We start from the raw sequence: 25351 nt of genomic DNA, 5'->3' as shown, positions 1-25351 counted from the left end.
TATGTTGTCATTTTAAATATGTATGTATAATAATTTTTAACTTTATAGATTGACTTCTTTCCCATCAAGTGCAAAGTATTTCTCTGGCGTAAATCACAGTTAGTCTTACCTTACTTGACCTAATTATGGTTGTAATTATGTCAACAAATATTTTCTCTTTAACACATATAGGTACATACGTGTATAATGTTTTGAGTATATATTAATACAAACAAATGCCTTAAAAGTTCTGAATATTATACCTTGACTTAAAACAGATTCTTATAATGAATCAATGGGTTTTACCTTTAAGTTTTGAAAATTGGTAATAAATCAGCGTGGTTATGGAAATTCATCAAAATTGCCGATTTAGTCAGGCTTTGAAATTCATGTTTTATATTGTGTTGTCATCTAGCATTGGAATAATAACTACAAGTTTCATTAACTCAGAAGCAGAAACTAGCAAATGAAATGTAAACCAGTGAACTGTGAAAATGATATATTCACATATACTCTATTGAAAATGATTTTTCATTCACTTCTAATGCAGATGTGATGTGATGAGATCATTGAGGCGGAATTATTTAAAGGGCTGTTTAAGAATTTGAGCACATGTGATCTTCATACATTGAGTGAAGATTTTAGTGAAAAATATTTTCTTAGGATCACTGAGCATTAGTACTTGAATGAATTAGTACTTGAAGTTAGCCTAGTCTGTCCCAGGAGTCAGCAAACTTTCTTACAGGGCCAGGTACTAAATATCATAGCCTATGGGTCAGATGGTTTAATGCAACAGCAGCTGTGGGCAATACATGAGTGAATGGATGTAGCTGTTTTCCACCAAAATTTAATTACAAAGACAAATGGCCGGCTCTCAGGCCATAGTTTACTGACCCCATATCTCAGGCCCCTCATCATACACATAGTGAAACCAAAGCTAGAAAACTTAAGTCACTTAATCAAGGAGAAATAACAAACTAGATAGTGCCAGAACCACTACTAGGCATTTAGTTTTGCCATATCACAAGTCTTCCAATATGCATGCTAATACTCTAAGAACAAAAGCATGTTTCTCATATAGTATTTAGCCAAAGAATTCTAACTAGTTTGTTTACCACATCTATTAATTTCACTTAAAGTTGTTATTTCCCAGAGAACCATATTGTTTTTATTTTCTATGCAAAAAGAGAAAAAATAGAAAAAAAATAAATCGGTACTGTACATGAAAGTTAATTATTTGAATATTTTATGTCTTCTGTGGAATGCTTATATTAAAATGTTATTATTTCTGTTATTTAAAAATTATATATATATGAGTGTGTGTGTGTGTATAGTTTTTTTGTTTGTTTTGTTTTGTTTTTTTAGATGGAGTGTCGTTATTGTTGCCCAGGCTGAAGTTCAGTGGTGCGATCTCGGCTCACTGCAATTGCCCCTCCGGGATTTAAGTGATTCTCTGTCTCGGCTTCCCGAGTAGCTGGGACTACAGGCACCGGCCACAATGCTTGGCTATTTTTTTGTATTTTTAGTAGAGACGGGGTTTCACCATGTTGGCCAGGCTGGTCTTGACTTCCTAACCGCAGGTGATCCATCTGCCTCGGCCTCCCAAAATGCTGGGATTACAGGCATGAGCCACTGCACCCAGCCAAATGAAATATATTTTTTTTAAAAAAATCTGTACCCTTTAGGATATATACAAGTTAGGCATAATTTATTGAACTTAAAAAATTTGGGGATAGTTAAATAAAATCAAATATTACTTTAACAAGTTTCAGTGTTTTCTGGACTTAATTCCTTTTTATTTATGTTCAGAGAATACCCTTATTCAGCAGGAAGACTACTGAATAAATCTAAACATTTTTAAGGGATTTTGGTTTCTTATAAAAAGTAGCACTGTTGAAAGTCTAGACAGAAACCAAAACAAATATATTACATTCAAAGGAAAGAAAAGGATATTTTAATTGTAATCTTGAAACTACTTTTCCACTTTAAACAACACCATAGGATGGCAAATGTATTTAAAAAACAAACAAACAAAAAACAGGCCTTTCCTTAAGATGCCCAATTTTCTGGAAAGGATACACTTCCTAGTAAGTCAAATAAGAGGGAGGGAGTTGGCGGGTACCCACATCTCATAGTGATTATATGAGTAGATTGGGCATTTAAGTCTTTTGTTGTTATCGTTACTGTTATTCGCATTGAGGAATGTTCCATTAAACAATATTGTTTTTATTTATGTTTTTTGAGACGGAGTTTTGTTCTTTTGCCCAGGCGTGATCTCAACTTACTGCAACTTCCACCTCCTGGGTTCAAGCGATTCTCGTACCTCAGCCTCCCGAGTACCTGGGATTATAGGCACGTGCCACCATACCCAGCTAATTTTTTGTTTTCAATAGAGACGGGGTGTCACCATGTTGGCCAGGCTGGTCTTGATCTCCTGCCTTCAGGTGACCCACCTGCCTTGGCTTCCCAAAGTGCAGGGATTACAGGTGTTAGCCACTGCGCCTGGCCAACAATAAAAATAATTTTAATAAATGTACATCATTTATTGTCTACATTTTGAAGATAATATTGTGCCATGGTCAGACTTGCTAGTATAATAATCCAGCAAGAGATGATATGAGGACCTAAGGAGGAGGAAGAAAAGAGGGAAAATTATAAAGTAAAATCCACTGGGTTTTGTGATTTTGTAAGTAGAGGGAGACTACACCAAAAGAAGACTTACAGCTTTGGTGAATGGATGGATGGTGATGTATAGCAGTCAGTTGGAAATGCTAAAGGATGTAGTACTGGTTGGAAAATTGGAGACAGGAAAAATGTTTAATTGAGATAACAGTGGACTATCATGGAAGATCTAAGTGAACATTTTTGATATAGAAACTTGAAGCTTTAGGAGAAGGTTGATGCTAGCAATATGTGTTTGGGATCATCAGTATATATAGATGGTAACTTAAGCCATGGGAGTAAATAAAGTCATTCAGGGAAACCTTGTCAAGTACAGAGGGAAAAGATTAAAGGCTAGAACACCGTAAGAAAATATTTGTTGGTTGTTTATTGATACTCTATAATAGCAGCAATAGAGTATCTTCAAATAGTGTTACCACATCATAAGATATTTAATATAGTAAAAAATCCTGTAGGAGGGAGAATACTCCATTTAAAAATTATATCAAAAAAGAAATTCTTGGCCAGTCTCTGGCTGTGGAATGTGAATGAAGTCCAAAAGCCTTCACCCCATGGACTGATTCGTGGAATAGAGAAGGCCTCAAGTCTTTCCCTTCCCAGTGTAACTATCTTGTGGTAAAATATTATCCAAGCATTTTATGTCTGTCTGGAGTCAAGTGATAAAGAAAGGAACCTTTCTCCTAGAAATTTTGATTTTGTGATTAACTAGGAGCAAGACTTTTTTTTTCTGATTGTTTAATTTGGGGAGTAAGGTGTGTTGAGAGAGAGGTGTGGGAGTTACTCCATAATATAATATGAAACCACTGACCAACACAAAGCATTCGTCCATTTTCTGGAAAGACTCTGAAGTAATGAAAGGTACTATTTCTATACTGCATTTTAGTTGACTGAAAATTCAGCTAGATTTGCTGTTATTAATTTCACTTAGTTAGAAAGGAGTAAGTCAGTGTTGCCAGTTCCTTCTCAATTCCTTAGTCAAAGCCAAGGAATGGGAGTTATCATTTCTGAACCTTATCCTAGGTTGAGCAATTTTCTCCACAGAGTTAAAGAGATTGCTCAAATCCCCAGCCAATTTTACCACCTACAAAGAGGAGGATGCACTGGAATTTGAAGGAATAATTAAATGTACATGGAATATAAATTCTAGTTTACATCTGTGTACAGCTAAAAGAGAAGAACCTTGGCTATTTTTGGAACTTAAAATAATTACTAGTAAAATGCATTTGCTCCTGGACTCTTTTGGTGTATTCTCTGTATTACTTCTGGCTGGAATTATATTGAGTGCCTGTGGGACATCTAGCACCTATGCCTAGTAGGGAAATACATAGAACCAGGTCTGAAGTTCAAGGACAAGTATAAGCTGGAGATAAAATCTTGGGCGAAATCATCTATAAATGACAGTTAAAAAACTTGACATAAGGCCCAGTGACCTATAAAGTGTCTATGTTTGAGAAAGCACTGGTTTGAGCATATGTATATATAGCTATAGACAAAACCAGCATTTAAGGGGCAAAAGGGGGAAGGTCCCAGAAGGAGACCAGGTCACTCCGGTTAACTATCCTCTATCTGAGAAATAAAGTGAGAAAATGTAGAAGAAAGAGAGTGGTCAGCAGAGTCTAACGGAGCAGAGAGAGCTATTATGATGAGGCCTGAGGAGTCTTCATTGTTTGGTGCTGAATGGCTGGTCTGCTTAGGGAAAATGTCGGGAGCACTATCCCGTGATTTATTCTGTGTCCATGCCAGAGGGTAGAACCAGGCTCAGGGTAGCAGCAGATATTATCTATAAGATAACCATCATAGAGATGTGAGGAGGAATTTTGTTATTGGGTAAGAGGTTAGCTGTAAAGCTTCTTAACTCCTCCAGAAATCCAAGATTCTGCTATGCTAGTATCAGGGCAGCTCAACTTTGAATCATTGGCAGTAGGGCTTGAATAGCAGGATTATCCCTTTTACTCTGGGGTCTTTCATTAGTTAGAAATGTCAGCACCTTGAAGTTGGATACACTGAATTTTATGCAAGCCATTTTAGGTGCCCATCGGAAATTGTACCCCTTCTTGAGCACACACTCAGCCAAAGCAGCAACGTGCATATAACCTGCACTTGTCTGGTTAGCACTTTGCTTTTTGACTTTTAAATCAAACTAAACATTAATATAAGAAGTTTTGATAGTAATCCATGAACTGCATCTTTTTTAAAAGGTAGTGTAGCTCTCTTCCTGTAGTGTAACCATAGCAACTGACAAGGAACAGAGAAAGAAAGCTTTCACACATGCTGTGCTAATTAATCCTGTCCTACAGTTTTCTTTCAACTGAAGAATGTAGTTTAATAAATTTTGCATGAGTAAGCATGTTTTGATGCATGAACTATGTAAACACATATCAATATCTTTACCAAAAATATTTGTTACAAATGTATATATTTATACTTCAAAATATCTTTCTTTCCTCTTTTGTTCATTCTTTTCTTTCTCTTACTTTGCTTCTTTTTGTCTTTCTTTTATTTTTGTTTTTTGAGTCATTGTTTTAATGATTTTCTCCCTTCCTGAAAAGTTTTGGGATTTTCTTATCTTATTAACCAAACAGGCATTTTTAGGGTAAAAACTTTTTGTCGATCAATATAGAGGACACTTTCTACAATAAATTGTTTTAATTGACTAACTATATTCAAATGAGATAAGAGAATTTTTCTCAAGCAATGTAGAATAATGTAGCTTAAAAATGTAATAACATTCTTCACTCTATCTGACGCATTTACATGCAAACCATTTTAAGAGACTCAGTCTTAAGCTTTGGAAAGTTAGATATTGAAAGCTATTTTTACTGTTGTTTTGGATGTTATGTGGCTCATCTGAATAAAATTCAAGTAGTCTTTGGCCTAAACGTGGGAAAAAAGTGTAGATAAAGCACTTTTTTCTATTTGTACTTTCCAAAAATATTTAACCAATCTAGCAAACTCATATTCAAAGTGAGCATAGTTGATCTGAAATTACACGTGATTATTTTGATTTATACTACTTCTAGGTTATTTTGTGGTCTTATTTTCCCCTTTACAACTGAGGACATCGCAATTTTTTTATAACTAGCCTGGTCTGAGCTGTCAATGAAAATCTTCAACTTTTTTCATTCTCTCATCCTTCTGGCTTAGCTTTCTGACAACAGGGCCTCAGGAAAACCAAGAGAATCAAGCCCGAATGTTTTTAGCATCCCATTTGACTTGACAACAGCATATGGAACAAGTCAGAACCTATTTCAGGACTTGTGCCTGGCTCTTTAGTCTCCATATGGAACCATAGTCATTGGAGGAACCAACCCTTTTAATGGGGTTACCAAGTTCTGGCCACACTTTATCATCTTGATTGTCCCATCTATTGTTCAATTTTGTGTGAATTAAGGTGGCATAAAACCTTGCAGAGGAAAGAAGGAAGATATTGTTATAGAAATCTGTTATCAAAAATAGTTACTCCATTCATGTGCAGAAAAGTTGGGGACCATGAATGTGTAGGTATGTTTGTGTGTGTGTAATCTGTATATTTTAATATGGAATACTTATAAATATTAACCAATTTATAGTATACTATTGCATTATTATTAAAACTGACTTGTAGAAAAAAATTGGGGCACTGTAACCGTAGCTGAATTAATTAGAAATTCTTTGTCTTACCAGCTGTCTTATTAATTTTAAAATTTACATATAATACTGAAAATGGAATGCTACATTTAATAAATAAGAAAAAGTCATTTCCTTACTACTACATAAAAAATTTTAAATAGAACATTAAAATGAATATGTTATGGTGGGTTCACTGTAAAAATATTTTAAGTGCTACAAACATCGTAACAGTAAATAGCACTTTATTCTTGGACTCGGGAAGGGAAACATCACACACCGGGGCCTATCACGGGGAGGGGGAGAGGGGATTGCATTGGGAGTTATACCTGATGTAAATGACGAGTTGATGGGTGCTGACGAGTTGATGGGTGCAGCACACCAACATGGCACAAGTATACATATGTAACAAACCTGCACGTTATGCACATGTACCCTAGAACTTAAAGTATAATAAAAAATAAAATAAAATAAAATAAAATACAAACCAACAGAAAAAAAATATTCTTGTCACTAATGAATACAGCTAGATGAAAAACTGTCACACAGGTTTTTTTTCTTTTAAAAAATGACTTCTGTAGATTTTGTGATTTTTAAAATAATTGCACATTCATTCCACAAATCTTGGGAAAGCACTCAGAAAAAGTTACTAAAAAATATGGATAATCCCATATTCCAGAGGTAACCACTGAAGACATTTAAATGTATTTTCTGCCAAACTTTTTTCTTTTTTTTCTTTTTTAGAGGGAAAAAAAACCCCAGACCTGCCAATCTTTATTCTGTGCATGAGTATTTATGATTATGAGGTCAAATTGCATATACCTTTTCACTTAACACCTTCCCAGTTTAAAAAAATTCTTAGAGGACATTTTAATTTATCATATATAATCTCATCAATGTATGTACCAGATTTGACTATTCCTTTATAGTTATTTATTTAGATGTTTTTTTCAGAAGAGCTTCTGCAATAAGCATTTCCTAGTGAGTATTTGACAGAACACTGAAACCACAAGAAATTGTAGGACAATTCTTTGAGGAAAGTGTTATACTCTCATCTTGCAGATTCATAATACGCATTAGAACAATTAAGAAAACTGAGAAGTTTCACAATTTAAGTATTCTTTAACTTTCTAAATCTACTTTTTTCTCAGTTATTTGACCAAGGAACCCTTTCTCACAATACTTATAAATCGAAAAAATTCAAGAGACTTCTAAGCTCCTGTGTTATTAATAGTTTATGAATTATTTGTGTACTCTGCTGATATTTTATTAGATTCATGACATCAGTGCTTTATTAGGAAATATAAATGTTTTAATGGTTATTAGCGTGTGTTAAAAACAGAAACCACAATATGCTTTCCCCAGCTTTTTATTAACTTTGACATTGCACTCCTGATTCTGTATTAAAAGATCAGGTTTGACCTTTAAAACTGTGAACATTCAAATTTTAATTCCCTTGTTTTGCTAATGCCTCTTAAACTTCTTTATGTTTCATGTAACCCACAGGTCTTGCAAGAGCAAAATCCGTCCCTAGCCATACATACTCCAACGAAGTGGTTACCTTGTGGTACAGACCTCCAGATGTCCTTCTAGGCTCAACAGAATATTCCACCTGCCTTGACATGTGGTGAGAAATGGAAGCTTTACTCTAGCTAATCTATCTGTAGTGCTTGGTCTGGGTCAAGCCTAGACAAACATCCTAACAGTTTGAATGAAGATTAATGGTGTAGGAGTGTTTGCCTGCATGTGGCCATGCTGCTGGATGTTTAAAAACATGATTGGGAATGTTCTCTAATTAGATTCTCCTTTGCAGATGGTGTGTGGTAATGGTTCTTGATGGACAGGGGCAGAGACATTTTTCTAACTGTCAGTATCATGATTTTTCTCTTAAGAGTCTTAATTTGTGACCATATCTTATAATAAGGGAAGTATATATCTCCAGACAGCAACAGGATTGAAGTAGCAGGGAGTATGTTTAAATTTGCAACAAAGCTCTAATGAGTGGTCTGAAAATTTTGGTGTAACTGTTAGGCACCAATTTGACTCACAGTATGTACCTGAAAACTTCTGACACTAGTTATCCAAAATGAAATAAAATGACTACTTTAAAAAAATATTATATGTTTAATTTTAGGTCTCACTTTCACACATGCTTTAGCAAAGCTTTAAAAATCTATTTTATGAGGTCCAGTGACTGTCAAGATTTAATTCATAATTAGTATTAATGGTAAACTATGCTGAGTTCCCTATTAAGTGTGAGCCAAATCAAACAATCAAATAACGGAATAATCTAATTTTTGGCATGAAGGACAGACTGTTGAACATGTCTTTTATTAATAGAAAAATTTCTTTTCTAGACTCACAGTTGTGTCCAAAGTAAAACAATTTACATAGCACATGGCTGTTTTATAATAGGAGTCATCTTTCCTGAATGATTATGCCCCCATATGTAGAATTTCGTGTGTTCATGTAAGTTTATGACCTCAGTAAAACTGCAGTATGTGTTGTTTATCTTGTTGTTATATACTTACCTCAGTCCTCTACCCCCGGTAATCTTCCCTTTTCATAAATTGGCCTGTGATGAGGCCTGCCTCTTTCCTGATGTTTTTGATCCAAAAATGTTATGGTGAGAAAACAAGTTTCTCATGATCTAGGGCACAGTGCAGATTTTTTTATGTTCCAGCAGCCCTCCCTAGGAATGAGACTTGGGTATTTCTAAAGCCACAGAGGATACCTGCAACATTTTGTGTACATGAGAACACATTTATTTTTATTGAAGTGTAGCTCAAAAGCTTTCAGTAGAGCTACAAGAAAATCAGACAATCATACAGCTTAAGATCTGTTGTCATAAATTTTGTAATGTGTTATACTAAATCTAATAGCATTTTAGTGATATTCTAAACCACTGAGAATAAAGATGATCATCTGTCATTAAGGGGCTGAGCTAATCTTTATTTTATCACACTTCCTGGCCTTTTTGGGGGGACAGTTGTTTACACAGTTATATTTTTTCCCCCAACACAGGGATTTGGGTAAAACAGATATTTAGATAATTAGTGTAATGGCAGAAAAAGTTGAAAATAAAGGCCAATGAATGAATGAGGATGTTACTTACTTTCTTATCCCTTTCCTACTTCCTGACTTATAGTTGGCTATGCAAATAGTGATTACTTAAGATTCTTGTGTTATGGGGCTTCTCTATTTTTGGGGTATAGAAATTCTAGGTTGTCTTTCAGTGAGGTCAGTTAGGGACTCTGCTAGTAAAACATTGGTTGGAAACATCTGTAGCTTGGAGCCAGTTTTGTGTTAGTTGCTTGGCAGTTCAGTTAAGACTCTACCCTCAAGAACATTTTTTTACATACTAGTGGCTAATGTTTCCCAAACCTTTAAAATCACCAAGAACCAAATGGACTGTGACATAATATGTGTGTTTCTGAGGTGTAGCTCAGTATTTGATTTCCAGCATGTGTCACTTTTTCTTCCACGTGTGTGTGTTCATTCTCTCAAGGAAGACAGTTTGGACACTTTCTGCCAGTTTGCTTTGAACAGAGACATAATGGAAGCACAAGAAGAAGACTTATTTAAGTAGAAAGGAGGAAAACTGATAGAAAATAGTAGACCCCAAATGCCCTTTTGTCTATATGCCAAGATTATTCATCGCCAGAACTAAATAGCAAATGTGTTATGTCTGAATAGCTTCCCATGCTTACCGGCTCTTCACTTACAAGCCTTAAAATCTGTGTTATATCTATGGTACACCTGCCTGTCTGAATCTGATTTCATTTCAAGCCATTTTCTAAAAGCTGTCTTGTTATTATCCTATAAGTCAAATAAAATGTATTTTTCCAGTTAGAGAGAAGTTCACAGGCACTGATTGCTGCATAATCGATGACATCAATGGTGGGTTTTCAGAGAACTAGAAATGGGACTATAATTGAGTCATGGCTCAGCTGTAGCAAAGAGAAGTGCAAATATTAACCCATGGAGAATAGCAGGGAGGCAGGTGGCAGTAGTTTCAGGCCTTTTTACGGTTCATTTATCAGCATGGGGCAGTAAGGTCGTAACTAAAAACTAACGATCCCTATACAGTGTTACATTTTCCAGTTTTCTCTTTAAATAGCCACAGGAAATAAAAATATTAATGAAGACACATATGCATTATCATTTGCCAGCAAGTGATGGAAATCAGAGGTGGCCGTGTTACGATTTCCTCCTCCAGGTCTCCAACACTGCAATAAACAAACAACCCTGTGTGATTTGGGAACTCATCAAGATAGCTAGTTTTTGATGCTTTTATCAATATGGCTAGTTTCTGATACTTCTATCTCCCTCTGTAAAGGAAATTTTAAGCAGAGGAATCAAATTGAACATTTCCTCTGTATAACTTCTCTTAATTTTTGGATTTATAACTCTTTGAAAGTCAAGGCATAGGAAATCATTGCTAAGCTTTTCTAAACCAAAAATGCTTACTAAGTTCTGAAAGCTACATTAAGAGAAGTGCAGATGTAACAAGCAGCTTCTCTGTGTAGTTCTTCCCTTGCTAGGAAGCTCTGCTCAGTTGAGGTCATTGTTCCAAATAAGCCATATATTCCTCTATAGAAGTTCATAAATATGTTTAGAGCTGCATTTATTTTTTGAAAGCAGAAAAGCAGAAGGTCACTTGGGATTATTTTAAGGGCTTAATTTTTAAAATAGGGTGACTAAGTCATTTTCTGCTAATAAATGATTATCTCATCAAGACCACAGTGCTTTGGGAGTGGGTAAAATATATAGTAGCACTACCCTGAGTTATCAACTACAGTACTCCCCAACACCCCAACAGTATGTGAAGAATGATAGCATGACAGTCTCTTCCTTTCATCATCTTTTAAAAAGCTAATTAACATATTAACTATGCTTGTCAAAATGCAGGGCAAGTCATTTATAAATAAGCCTGTCAAATGTAATGAGATTGCATATTAAATCATCCATTTCTCTATTACATCTCTGATTTAAGATTAAAATTAATTTATTTAACATTGTAGCAGCTGGGTGGTTAGAAAAAATTTCCATACCACTCTTGATATATAGAAAAATGTCCACATCAAAATTGATTTTGCATATATTAGAAAAGAAATTGCCTGTTTATTAAGTATTAAAAGGCCATTTAGCTTTGCTTTTTTTATTAAATAAGTCTAATCACCATACATACTGGCAATATACAAAATTCTGCCATCATCTTTAATGATCTTTCTTGAACCAAGGAAGTGTATATAATAAAATAATGTTTCTTAGGATTTAGGTTTATTTAGTAATGTTTTAAGGTAAAGAATCACAAATTAGCTCTAGCATAGCCCCTACTCTGAAAATCAATTTGTTCTATATGAGATCCTGTGGTTTGATTTGAGACTTGAGTAATAATAATAGTAACAACAATAGGTACTTCTATTGAACACAAACTGTATTCTGAGCCCTGTTATGCATTTTAATTACTTACCTATTTTACCATGATACAATTTGAGAAAACCAAACCCAGAGAGACTAAATAATATGGGTAAGGTCATGCAGTTAGTAAATAGAGTACACATTCAAACTCAAGGATAACCTACTCAAAGCCCTTTCTTTTTACAAGATACTACATAATCTCTTAAGATGATTTGTTTACAAATTGATCTTTATTTTACCACTAGAGCAACTCCAAAACACAAATACAGCAAAACATAGATTTTATAATTTAGGTTATATTCTGAGTCATGTCCTTTGTATAGCTCAAATATACAAAGTGTGTGTGTGTTTTAATTTAGAAATATGTAGTCAGGAGTGTTGGCTTACACCTGTAATCCCAGCACTTTGGGGGCCAACGTGGGAGGATGATATGAGGCTAGGTATTTGAGCAGCCTGGGCAACATGCTGAGATCCCATCTCAGCAAAATATAAAAATTCTGTTAGCATGGTAGAGGGTGCCTATAGTCCCATAGGAGGCTGACGTGGGAAGACAGCTTGAGCCTTGGATTTCAAGGCTGCAGTGAGCTATGATCACACCACTGCACTCCAGCCTGGCCCCGAGAGTGAGACCTACAAAAATGGGAATATTGAGGAAGATGATGGAAGACAAAGGTTTTTTTTTTTGGTGGGTTTTTTTTTTTTTTTTTTTTTTTTGAGACGGAGTCTTGCTCGGTCACCCAGACTGGAGTGCAATGGCGCGATCTCAGCTCACTGCAACCTTCGCCTCCCAGGTTCGAGAGATTCTCCTGCCTCAACCTCCTGAGTAACTGGGATTACAGGCGCCCACTACCATGCCCAGCTAATTTTTGTATTTTTAGTAGAGATAGGGTTTCACCATGTTGGTCAGGCTGGTCTCGAACTCCTGACCTTGAGATCCACCTGCCTGGGCCTCCCAAAATGCTGGAATTACAGGCATGAGCCACCGCGCCCGGCCGACAATGGTTTTTAAAGGAAAATGAGAAGAACTACATAATTTTTTATGATAATTATCCTTGACTACAAAGATCAGTAACAAGGGTGGCGGCATCTGACATTGGGCAGGCAGATGTCTTCATAGAAGTATTTTTGTGTGTGTGTAAGGTTGCAGTGGCCTTTGTGCCAGGCTGTGATTTTTGCAGCCTTTTGTGATAGTTTTCATTCATGAAAATCCTTCCTTCGTGTCCTTCCCCAGCTCTGTTTTTTAGGGGTTTTAACACAAGTGACTCCATTTTGATTGTGACAACTTTCACAAAATGTAACTAGCAGTGTTTTGCTGTGTAAAGGAGAGGCATTGTTATAGTAGAAAGCACATTGAAAACCTACGTTTAGCTTCCCTCTGCCACTTCTTAGCTGTGTGATTTTAGTTGAACAGATTCCTTAGCTACTCCTAGCTTCAGTTTCCGAACCAGAAAACTGTAACAATAAAACCTACTGCAAGTATAACCCATAACTAATACATACAACAACAATAACAATAGAAAAACAGTGATCTTCTGCCTCATCCATACCCACCCTTTAATCCTATTTTCCAGAAGCAACTACTTTTAACTCTGTTTGCTTTTAATTATTTTTTATTTATTTTTACTTTTAACTCTTTTAGACATAGTACTTCTGTCTGTCTTAAATTGCTTATATTGCTATTCATTGATTTACTATTTTTGACACTGTCTACTAAGTAGGTATTATGGTAGATGAGGATTTAACTTGCTTCTGTCAACCTTCATTATACTAATTTATAATCTATATCTCATCTTAGAACATTTATAAATATTATTCATGCTTAAAGTCAAGTAGTATTTATGATTATATATTTTCTTGTATAACCTTTTGCTTTTCCTGGATTTAATAACTGTCTGTGATTCTTATTAGTTGTCTTTGCTCTTATGGCTAATTGTGAAGAATTTGTCAATTACCTATGAAAACGTATTTTTCAAATTCTGAAACACAACAGCAGATCTGTCAGTTCCATTTACTTTTTTTACATCTCCTTTCCTCAACCATTTTCTTGAAACTTTCCTCTCTCGGCTTTCTGATTTCTTGCCTTAGCACAATGTAGCACTTCTTATCTCAGACTTCATTTGCTCCCCACTCATCCCCATCCCCACTTTGTCTCTGCATGGTGTTGTAGGTCCTAAGCCGGTTATTCTCTGTTCTCTTCCCAGTCTGTTCCCCACCGTCTTCTGTCCTGCCCTGTGTCTTACTTGGCTGACCCCTAGGGAATTGCATCCTCTGAGCTGCCATCACTTACTGGTTTCCAGCTGGGTTCAGGCAAAAACAAGTGGGAGGAGAGAGTGACTGTATATGTTTCCCTAATTCTTCCCCATGTTAGACCATGTTTCTGGAAATGACTAACTACAACTTCTTCGGGGAAGCTTCTCTCCCATGGCTCTAGCTCTCAGTACACACTAATCACACTTAATTCTTAGTTGGAGAGGGAGTCATGGATTCCTGCTGTTGCTAGACTCGGAGTATTTCAGTATATCTTATTGGTTCTCTTATAGCTCTATTTGTAGTCACTTCTGGGTTGGATCCATTTTCCTTCTGGAGTGTCACTGACTACAGATTCCCTTTATCTGGATTCCATGTCTTCCTCCTTTAGGTGCATTAGAAGAATGCATACATTAGAGATACAGTTTTCAAATTCTTAGTATTTTGAAAATGCCTTTATTCTGCTTTCACAAATGATTGATATTTGGCTAAGTGTACATCATTGATAATGTATAACTTGAATACTAATTTTTTCCTCAGAATTTTCAGTACATTATTTTATTTCCCTAGAGCTTCTGATATTGCTGCTGAGAAGTGTGATTCCATTCTCGATCATTTGTGTGCCCCCTCATACTTCCTCTCTGGAGGGAATTAGGTTCTTCTCTCTATCCCTGGTATTCCAGAATTTCATGATGATATTGCTTTGGTAGTGTCTTTTTCTATTGGTGCTGGGTAAGTTTCCTTCAAGATAAAGACTAATGTGTTCTAGTTCTTAGAGAACTTCTTGAATTTCTTTTAAAAAAATGATTTTTTCCATCCTCTCTGTCTTCACTTTCTAGAAAATTTGTATTACTTTGATATTGGAGCTCCTTTCTTAATCCTCTATTTTCTAAAGTCTTTTATATAACTTTTTATCTTACAAACCTTCTATTTTTAAAAAAACATTCAGCTTCCATATATAAAATTGTTCTTGCTTGCTTTCCTTCTGATCTCTATTTCTTAAACATGGGGATGGGGACATTTTTTTTTTTTGCTTTTCATTTACTTTTGTACATTAAGCACTATAAATCTATACACTTAGAAGGGCCCAATTAACCAGTCAGTTCATTGTATATTGTTCAGGCAAAGAGCTAAACTTCTGTTTGGGAGGTCCTCAGATGTCAGTATCTTAAGGCTTATTCTTTGTTCCTCTTCACATGCTGATTACAAGCAGCTGACATCCTCAAAGCAGAGTGGAAAGGGGAGCTGATGGTCACATACATCAGTAAACACATTTTTCACTTGATTTCCCTTTTTTTTCAGCTCAGTGCCTCGCCCTGCTCTCTACTGCAACTTTTGTCTTCAATTTGAGGCCTCCTGGGTTTAATGTCATGTACCCTGCTGGTGTGTGTTTAGGGTGAGATAAGAGATAGTCAGAGAAGACCTATGAGGCAAAAGTTTGCTCTTCATACAAATTTTCATTTCTCCCCTCTGTCTCCAGCTGTCAGACTCAGATTCGCACTTTTTTCATACTGAACTTTTTCCAAGTTGCTGTAGGTAAATAATCTGACTATAATTTGAAGCTGTAACTGCCTGTGGTCTGCCTAGATTGTCATGTCTTCATCTACATCTTCTCAAAACAGGTTACCTCTCATGGACTTGTGCCTTCTCCTAGAGTTCTTTTATCCTTGTTTGAAATTTATTTCCTAACTGACACTTTGGTCACTTTGGAGAAGACAAATGCAGCCATGTTAGTGGGTGCTGCTTGAGGACAAGAACCAGGTCTTTCTCACCTTGAATGTCTTCATATTATGTAAGGTTGTCCAGAAGGGGTGAAAAGAGGGAAGGAGGGAGGTGGGAGGGAAGGGAGAGAGGTAGGGGGAGAGGGAGGGAATGAGGGAGGGAGGGAGGGAGGAAGGAAGAGAAGGAAGGAAGGAAGGAAGGAAAAGGAAAGGAAAGGAGAGGAAGGCAGGCTGCTCATATTATATAAGGAGGGAATTAGGTTCATATTGTATAAGGATCTTTGTGGGAAGGGAGCTGCCCTAATCCAGAGGTGTCCAGACAGGGAGATCTGTGCACGTTTTACCACATGCCCTGCTTTTGTTGATTATTTAATATTGGTGACTTTAACTGTGCACATTGACTACTAAGGGTCTTTGCCATGTAGACATTTGTGATTTTCCTGGGGCACACATTTAACTTGCCTATGCTGATGAGTGGGAGCCGATTAAATAGCATAATGCAGGCAGGAAATTCATGACTGCTGGCATCTTAGTGTAGTGGTGGTTTATAATCCCTACCATTTAACTCTTAGTGAAATAACAAATTTATGAAAACAAACCTGAAAAGAAAGCCATTCACTGGTTGATGAGAAAGTGATGCAAGTTAATAAAATGTGAGGTCATAATTCTTAAAGAGATAATAATTTTACATGAGTGCATTACAGAAAGTAGTTCTTTGGATCTGTGGGCTGTATGAATCCAAAAAAAAGCTTGCTGTTAAAAACCAGCAAAAGTAGTGAAGCATTTTCAACAAGTGTTTAGGCAATAGAAAATTTCTAATTCAGTGAAGGTGAAAAAGTGGATTAACTTGTATGCACAGGAAAGACATGATTGAATGGAAATGTGATTGGAGAGAAACTAGGGGCCTCTATAAATGTCATTGTGTGACAATAGTTACTAAAGATGCCTACTAGAATGTTACTAGGATGTCTACTTCGTATTGCTTATTGAAGGATGGAAATGGAGAATTCTGTGCTTGTTATTACAATTGTGAGTTAATTCCTCAGTACTGCATTACCTGGAGTGTATTTTAATTAAGAATCCCATTTTCGTTTGCTGGTATTTTGCTGTATGAATTACTATAACTTAAATGTTCTGGTGGGTTTCTTAATTTTAGATGCTGTATTATGTAATTGATAAACTTAGATTTGTGGGTCTTTTAAAAAATTTATTCTTCAAATGTTGTATCCTTAGATTCCTGTTGGTAGATGTCATTTAAAAAAAAAAAGAAAGAAAATAAATAAAGCAATAGTTGAAAAAGAACTAAACTTGAATTCAACTAAAACAACCTATCAGTGTCCAAGAAACAGCCTGCTAAATTTCATTAAAAATAAAACAAAACGTATTCATAGTATGTGACAGTCGCTTAGTAATTACTAATGACTGAATCCGAGTAGCTTCCTATTTTCCTACACCCATGTGGGTAGCTCATCTTTTACTGTGGCATTTTCTAGTTCTCTGTATTTCTGTGCGAGACAATAGATTCCAAGAGTGGGATGTTTATATAATTGAATTTTCAGTTGAGCTTGGCAAAGCTTTTCTCATTTTTTTCTGATTGATGATTTAAATGGTTCTTCCTTTATTGTTAGCTTTTGCCATATTGGTTTTTGAATACTTAATGTATTCATAGCCTAATGGAAACTCCAACAGATGAAAAACTTTATTATAGAAATAAATAAATTTCCATCTATTTGTGACCATTTTATAACACCTGAAATTAGAGGTGCTTGTTTTTGTTTGTTTTTTCTCACACACTGCGTGTGGTTGGTGGTAACACAGAAAAAAACAAAACAAAACAAAATACAGCTCTAGAATCTCAGGGTAGCTCCCTTCCCACAAAAATCTCCCTTTTACCTTGTTAGTCACTTCATTCATTTATTCATTCAGCAAAACATTACAGAATGTCGAGAGGCTCAAGGTGAGAAAGACCTGGTTCCTGCCCTCGAGCCTCGCCCACTAGCACTACTGCATTGTACAACCCCAAAGGCATCATTCAAGTTGTAATCTATGTGCAGTGGCCAGACTGCAAAGCTACATTCCAGGGCAAATATTTGGGAATATTCCAAGAAGCCCACAGACATCACCAAAAAAATGGGCCCTGATACTCTGTACTGGAAAGGTTTTTGCCTTTAGGTCTTGCATCTATTATCTAACATATTAGGTGGTTGTCAAGTTTTTTACTGTAAAATATCAATCATCCAGTCATACATCTTAGTAGTGCCCATTTCAGCATTCTTATCCATAGTCCATCAAAGTCTAGCTATGCCATTTGATGACTGGAACTAAATATATCAACGTAACTTAGTGTAAATTGAAGTTCAGAATTCTCCTTATAGTAGGATAATTTACATGGTTTTAACAGTGATTTCTCTTCACAATATGCCACATGAAGTTTCTTGAAAAAGATTGCTTGATGTGTCTTTTGCTTTGATATTTAAGATAATTACCCATGAATAAATTTTTCCTAATTTCCTACATTATTGCATAAGGATTAATACATTTGCAGAGACAAGCCTTAAAATACAACTTCCTTATTTTGCATCAGCTGTCATATAAACAGAAATTAAAGATGTGCAAGGCTTATTAATTTTCTTTTTTTCTCGTTCTGCCTGATCTATGCTTATTCCTTAGAGAAGGGCCGTCATTGGTAGAGTTTTAAATGAATTATCAAATGGAACTTCTTTCATTGTTCCATAATACAATAAATAATATTTCTCTCCTATTTCTTGTGATATTTTTCATTTTTTTCTTATAGTAGTCCTCAGTGAGGGCATTTCCTATTTATATTTTTATATTAATTGTGACTGGTTGCTGGATGTAAACAGTCCAAATATTCCCTATTATCTATGTAACCTAGAGTTATTACTTTAAGACTCCATCTCTAGAGTCTTCATTATCCATGGGAGTCTGTGTTGAATTTTTAAGCTTTTTTTTTTTTTTTTTTTTTTTTTTTTGTGAGACCAAGTCTCACCCTGTCACCCAGGCTAGAGTGTCGTGGTGCAATCTCGGCTCACTGCAACCTCTGCCTCCCAGGTTCAAGCAATTCTCCTGCCTCAGCCTCCTGAGTAGCTGGGATTACAGATATGCGTCACCATGCCCAGCTAATTTTTGTATTTTTAGTAGAGACAGGGCTTCACCATGTTGGCCAGGCTGTTCTTGAACTCCTGACCTCAGGTGATCCACCCGCCTCGGCTTCTCAAAGTGCTGGGATTAAAGGTGTGAGCCACCGTACCTGGCCAAATTTTTAAGCATTTTTTAAACACAGCCAACATCTTATTTTCAGTGCATTAGGAATGATGGTAGACTTCAGTTTTCTAGGGTAGTTTTACTGTGTTCTCTGCCAAACCCTCTAATTTTGAAGATTTGGTTTTGATTTTAACTTTATCTTTGCTGGCATTTGTGTCACCTGGGAAGGAATCAAAGTTGCCATCTCTGTTTCCTCTTTTTTAACCTGACCAGGCTGACCAAATAAAGACAGGTTGTTCTGACTGCGGAGGCAGCATAGCATAATGAAGAGATTGCTAACCCTGGATTCAGGAGATGCAGTTTCTGATTCTGCGACCAACACTAAGACACTTAAACATATAATACAGCTTCCTTACATGTAAAAATCAAGACATTGTCTGAGGCCTTCTCAAAGGTACCTCTATCTCTAAATGTTAGCATTTGAGTAAATTGTACAGTGGAGGGAAAGGTTTCCATGGAGACTGCTGGAGTTCCTTTGGAGTCTCTTAGAAATGAAGTTAGAGTTTAGATATTTTGGTGAAATTACTGAGTTGATTTTTTTTAGTGTTTAATTTCATATGATAATATTAGCTCTAAATCAAATGCCTTTTTCTGTTGCAGTATCTTGTGTGTACTCCTCAGACTAGTTTATGCAATTCATTCATTTATTCCCTCATTTTTAAGATACTTACTGAACACCTATTTTGTACAAAGCAGTTTGTGAGATCTTGGAGCTGAAAAGATGAGAAAGATCTATTCGTGCCTTCAAGGTCACAGGGAAAGACAGTGTGATGAGCCATAGCACAGGTATATGGTTAAGACAGTGGCAGCTCAGAGGTGAAGGTGATAGATTTGTCCTTGGTGAATGATTAAGAGGGTCAGGAGAGGCTTCACCCAGTGGTAATTACTCTGCCTGACTTCTCAAAGCCATATTTCCAAGCTGACAAAGCTAGGTTTGAAGGATATGTAGATCATGCCATGGACAAAGATGAACAGGTGAAATATCTGGTGTTTTGTGGATAGAGATGGAGGATAGGATTTCAGAAGCATTCGAAAAGGACGGTAAGGAGGAAGAGAGGAAGCGGTTGGAGATCAGATTGTAGAAGTATTTAGGAATACTTAGGATGTGGACAACTTGATGACTCTATACACATAGTGAAGAAAAAAAAAAAAGGCAAAAGATTTTAGATGATTCCTGGATCTGGTAAATGGACCAGACAGCAAAAATACAACTTTGCCATTTCCTTAGAAAAAAAAAAAATAATAAATGTACATAGCACTTAAAGTGTATGAGCAAAAATTATCATTGGAACATAAGGAACATTTATGCTGGTTGGTAGTTTAAGATGGTTGGGCTTCTCAGTCTTCCCTGTTAGTTTTATTGCTGATGTAGATCCTAGTAAGAGGATTCTAATCACTTGCCTGGTGCCTCCCTCCAAGTCAGCAGCAGGCCATCCTGGGCCTTGAGTCTACCGAACTATATTAGCTTCCTGTACTTTATTTTTTACTTTTGTTTTTATTCTGATATGCTTAATTTGTAAGTAGAACTTCTTAGAGATATAATTTTGTTTCGTAGTTGAAAAATAAATGTTACAGTTTCTCGTTATATTAAAAGTTTATTGTTTTGAATCAAATGTTTTCTAAGATGGGCTTTTACCCACAATCTAGGGTTATATTTTCATTCCTTGAGAGTAAAATACTCCATAGAAGTATTTGACTAAGATATATTGTGCCTATCTGTGCCTAATGAAGCACTAACCACAGTAAATGATGAGTGGCAGTTTAATCAATTCGGCTCCTTCAGTAGTCACCAAGGGCATGCAGAATGTAATTTTTTAATCTTTCACTTTTCAAATACTGCAAATGCCAAAATGAAAAGATTAAGTCTGTTATATGTAATAAATTTTCTTTCAGAATATACAAAAAAGTCACTTTTTAATTTTCATCTTTTTGAAGCTGACCTCCTAGGGAAGAAAGTTCTTTGGTCTATTTTACAAATATATACATTCCTTCAGAGAAGAGTAAGATAAATAAATGGCTACTCTGGTGCATCAAATAGTTCTAGCTTTAATTCCTTAATGGTTTATTTCAGTGAACCATGGCTAAATAAAATTACCTATTAGGTTAATTAATGTGGAAGCATTCTGAGCTTGTATTGCATCCCTGTGTGTTAAATTTAGATTATGTTTTGCATTTAATCTAACTCATTTCAGTGATCTCCTCTTTCTTTGTTATTCCTTTGGCTGGAGCTTGAATATATGTTCAGAGAATTGATCTGAGTTATAAAACTCCATTCAAAACAGAATTACCCAAATTCCTTTACATTCTTGCCCCTTGGTACCTGATTTTGAGAACAGCAGCATCAACATGGCTTGGAAGCTTGTTAGAAATGCAGGATCTCAGGCCTCAACCCATACCCAGTAATTAGAATCTGAATTCTAAGAAGATCCCCACGTAGTTAGCATACACATTAAAGGATGAGAAGCACTGCTTCAAGTACTATTTTTGGAAGGATACATAGGATTCGAGGAAATTTCTGATGCCAGCATAATGTCAAAAGGCAGAAAGGCAAGAGAACTAACCTGTACTGAGTTATGGTTCTGTTCATCTGCTTGCCTCCTGTCAGAATCAGAAACAGCTTGACACTCCCTTTTTTTCATATCCTTCTTTCCAAAGGTTTTGACAGTTTAGATGGCTCTGAATGGCTCTAAATAATTTTCTAAACTTGAGAAGAGGCCTCTTACCACTTTCAATTAGGAAATTGTGTATAAGAAGGGGCAGGTCTCCCCCCACCGTAATAGTCTAAGTTTGATGAGTCATTGTTCCTGCTGCACATATGGCAGTGCACGGGCAGTGCTGTGTCATGATCCCTCTAGAACTGAAACTGTCACTCTGCTTGAAGCTTTCGGTCCTAAGGAATCCCAAGCCTTTCCTAACACATGGATGAAATAAAAAACTAAAATCTAGGCAATGTTTTCTGACATTTTCATTGCACCGTATTTTAAAATATTAGAGTCTTTCTACATTATCTGCTGAGATTGAGCCAAACATTTGCCTTGAGAATTAGGGAAGAAGGAGAACAATGTTTTATTTTTTTGATATCTTAATCTAACCAAAATTAGATTAATGTCAACTAGAGAAATAATAACCGTTAGGTCTTATTCTGCTTCCTCATGTGATATAATTATTTATTGAGTTAATTACCATCTAGTTAACAATATCTTTTTGAGAAAATTGACTGAGTATAGTCCACTGAAAATATCATGGATCAAATGCAGATTTTTTATTATGCATGCTGATGGATGTAATTAATCCATATTTTAGTTGAAAGATATAAAGTTATCCTACACCATAAAATCCCAACAGGACTATGATGAACAGATACATACATGACAAGGCATATTAGCTGGTGCCTTTTTGACCTAACCCTATTTCATTCAGGTCTGGTTATGTTGCCGTATCTCCAAAACCCCTATCAGTCATTTGGATTATATTTTTAAAAGTAAAAGACCAAATCTTTGTTCTAAGAAAGGTGATGATGGCTACTACATTTACAAGTAAATAAATAAATTGCAGTTGTAGAAAGTATGATGGAGAGCACAGAGTTAGGGGACCTAACATAGTCTAAGAGATCCAGGAGGCCTTCCCACAGAAGTAACCCTGAACTTGTCTTTCCCTGTTCTAATGAAGGAAAGTTCTTACTCCTTCCCTATGAATTCCATTTTTTTCTATGTATTACACACTCCACCCCACCATTTCCCCAAATATAGTATTTTAAATAAATCTTTTCACCTTGAATTCCTTTGCCATAGAGTATATGTATATATACATTTTCAGATACTTTCATATGAAATTTTTAATTTTTTAATTGACAATAATTTACATATTTATGGGATACATAGTGATGTTTTGATACGTATAATATATAGTGATAAGATCAGGGTAATTAGCCCATCCCTCATATAAACTCATATAAAACATTTATCATTTCTTTGTGTTGGAAACATTCAATATCTTCTAGCCATTTGAAACTATATAATATAGTATTATTGTTATAGTCTTAATAATATATATAGTATATGTTACATATAATATAGTCTTATTTTCTTAACTATAGTCATCCTGCAATGGTATAAGACACTGGAACTTATTCCTTCCTTCTGGCCGTAATTTTGTATCTTTTAATAAATCTCTCCCTATACTTTCCTTCCCTACCCTTACCAGCCTCTAGTATCTTCTGTTCTACTTTTTACTTCTACAACATTGACTTTTTTTAGCTTCCATATATGAGTGAGAACATGCGGTGTTTAACTTTCTCTTCCTGGCTTATTTCACTTAACATTATGTCCTCCATTTCTATCTATGTTGTCACAAATGACAAGATTTCATTCTTTTTTATGGCTGAATAGTATTCATTGTGCTTGTAGACCACATTTTCTTCATACATTTATCTGTTGTTGAACACCTAGCTTCATTTCCTATCTTGGCTATTGTGAATAGTTCTGCAGTAAACATGGGGGTGCAAATGTCTCTTCAATATACTGATTTTCTTTCCTTTGGATAAATTCCCAGTAGTGGGATGGCTAGCTCATATGGTAGTTCTATTTGTAGTTTTTTGAGAAACCTCCATACAGTTCTCCATAGAACATTCCCACCAACAGTATATAAGAGTTCCCTTTTCTCCACATCCTCATCAGCATTTGTTATTTTTTTATCTTTTTCATAATGGCCATCATAATTGGAGTGAAATGTCTTATCGTGATTTTGATGAGAATTTCCCTGATGATTAGTGATGTTGAGCACTTTTTCATGTTTCTTGGCCATTTGTGTGTCTTCTTTTGGAAAATGTCTGTTCAGATCATTTGTCCTCCCTTTTTTTTTCTTTTAAAGAGACAGGGTCCTTCTCTGTCACTCAGGGTGAAGTGCAGTAGTGCAATCATAGCTCACTGCAGCCTCAATCTCCTGGGTTCCAGCAATCCTCCCACCTCAGCCTCTTGAGCCGCTGAGACTACAGGTGCAGTCCCACCATGCCTGGCAATTTTTTTTTTTTTTAATTTTTTGTGGAGACAGTCTTGCTATGTTACCCAGATTGGTCTGGAGCTCCCTAGTCCCAAGCGATTCTCCCACCTCAGCTTCCAAACTGCTGGGATTACAGACATTGACCATGGCCCCCAGCCTCATCGACCCATTTTTAAATAAGATTGTTTTTTCAATGTTGAGATGTTTGAGTTCCTTATATATTCTAGATATTAATCCCCTGTCATATAAATAGTTTGCAAATATTTACTCTCATTTTGTGGGTTGTTCTTTCACTCTGTTGATTGTTTCACTCTGTTTTCCTGCATGTAGCTACATTCCTACCCCACTGTATAAAAACTCAGTACTAAGTCAGTTGGGGAGAAGGATTTGAGACTTATCTCCTGTCTGTACAGAAGCTTTAAGTGTAGAAGCTTTTGGTTTGATATAATCCCATTTGTTTATTTTTGCTTTTGTTGCCTGTGCTTTTGATGTCTTTTTTTTTTTTTTTTGGTTGACTTTTTAAAGATAGACTTTATTTTTTGACATAAGTTTAACATTCACAGAAAAGTTGGGAAGAAAGTACAGAGTTCCCATATACCCTCTGTCCCATGTGCATAGCCTCCCCCACTGTCAACATTCCACACCAGAGTGGTCCACTTGTTACAATCAGTGAACCTCCACTGACACATCATCATCACCACACTCCATAGTTGACATCAGGGCTCACTCTTATTATACATTCTATGGAGTTTTGCAAATGTTTAACAAAATGTATCCACCATTATAATAGCATACAGAACAGTTTCAATGCCCCTAAAAATCCTGTGTTCTACTTATTCATCCCTCCTTCTCCTATAACCCCTGGAAAATATTGATTTTTTAAAAAATTTTGTGGGTACATAGTAGGGACACATGAGACGTTTTGATACAGGCATGCAATGTGAAATAAGCACATCATAGAGAATGGGGTATCCATCCCCTCAAACACTTATCCTTTGAGCTACAATCCAATTACACTCTTTATTTTAAAATATACAATTATTATTGACTATAGTCACCCTGTTTTGCTACCAAATAGTAGGTCTGATTCATTCGTTCTGACTACTTTTTGTACCCATTAACCATCCCCATCTCCCCCCACCCACCCTGCCACTATCCTTCCTTTTCCAAAATGTCATATAGTTGGAATCATACAGTATGTAACATCTTCATGTAGATTTCTTTCATTTAATAATATGCACTTAAATTTTCTCCACTTCTTTTTTTTTTTTATTTTATTTATTATTATTTAAGTTGTAGGGTACATGTGCTTAACGTGCAGGTTTGTTACATATGTATACTTGTGCCATGTTGGTCTACTGCACCCATCAACTCGTCATTTACATCAGGTATAACTCCCAATGCAATCC

General features: G+C 35.9%; 1 protein-coding gene across 4 annotated transcripts in view; it reads left to right on the top strand.

Moving 5' to 3' along the window:
- The window catches only part of CDK14 (cyclin dependent kinase 14), a 591864-nt gene that overhangs the window by 334404 nt on the left and 232109 nt on the right, over positions 1-25351 (top strand). For all 4 annotated transcript variants that reach the window (XM_025378501.1, XM_025378504.1, XM_025378502.1 and 1 more), the window contains one exon: positions 7774-7894. In XM_025378501.1, coding sequence (XP_025234286.1) covers positions 7774-7894 — 121 coding nt within the window. The remainder of the gene's footprint in view (positions 1-7773; positions 7895-25351) is intronic.

The sequence above is a fragment of the Theropithecus gelada genome, chromosome 3 (assembly GCF_003255815.1).
Source record: "Theropithecus gelada isolate Dixy chromosome 3, Tgel_1.0, whole genome shotgun sequence".
Lineage (NCBI taxonomy): Eukaryota > Metazoa > Chordata > Mammalia > Primates > Cercopithecidae > Theropithecus > Theropithecus gelada.
The sequence above is the reverse complement of the archived record's forward strand: the minus strand, read 5'-3'. Positions and strand labels throughout refer to the sequence as shown.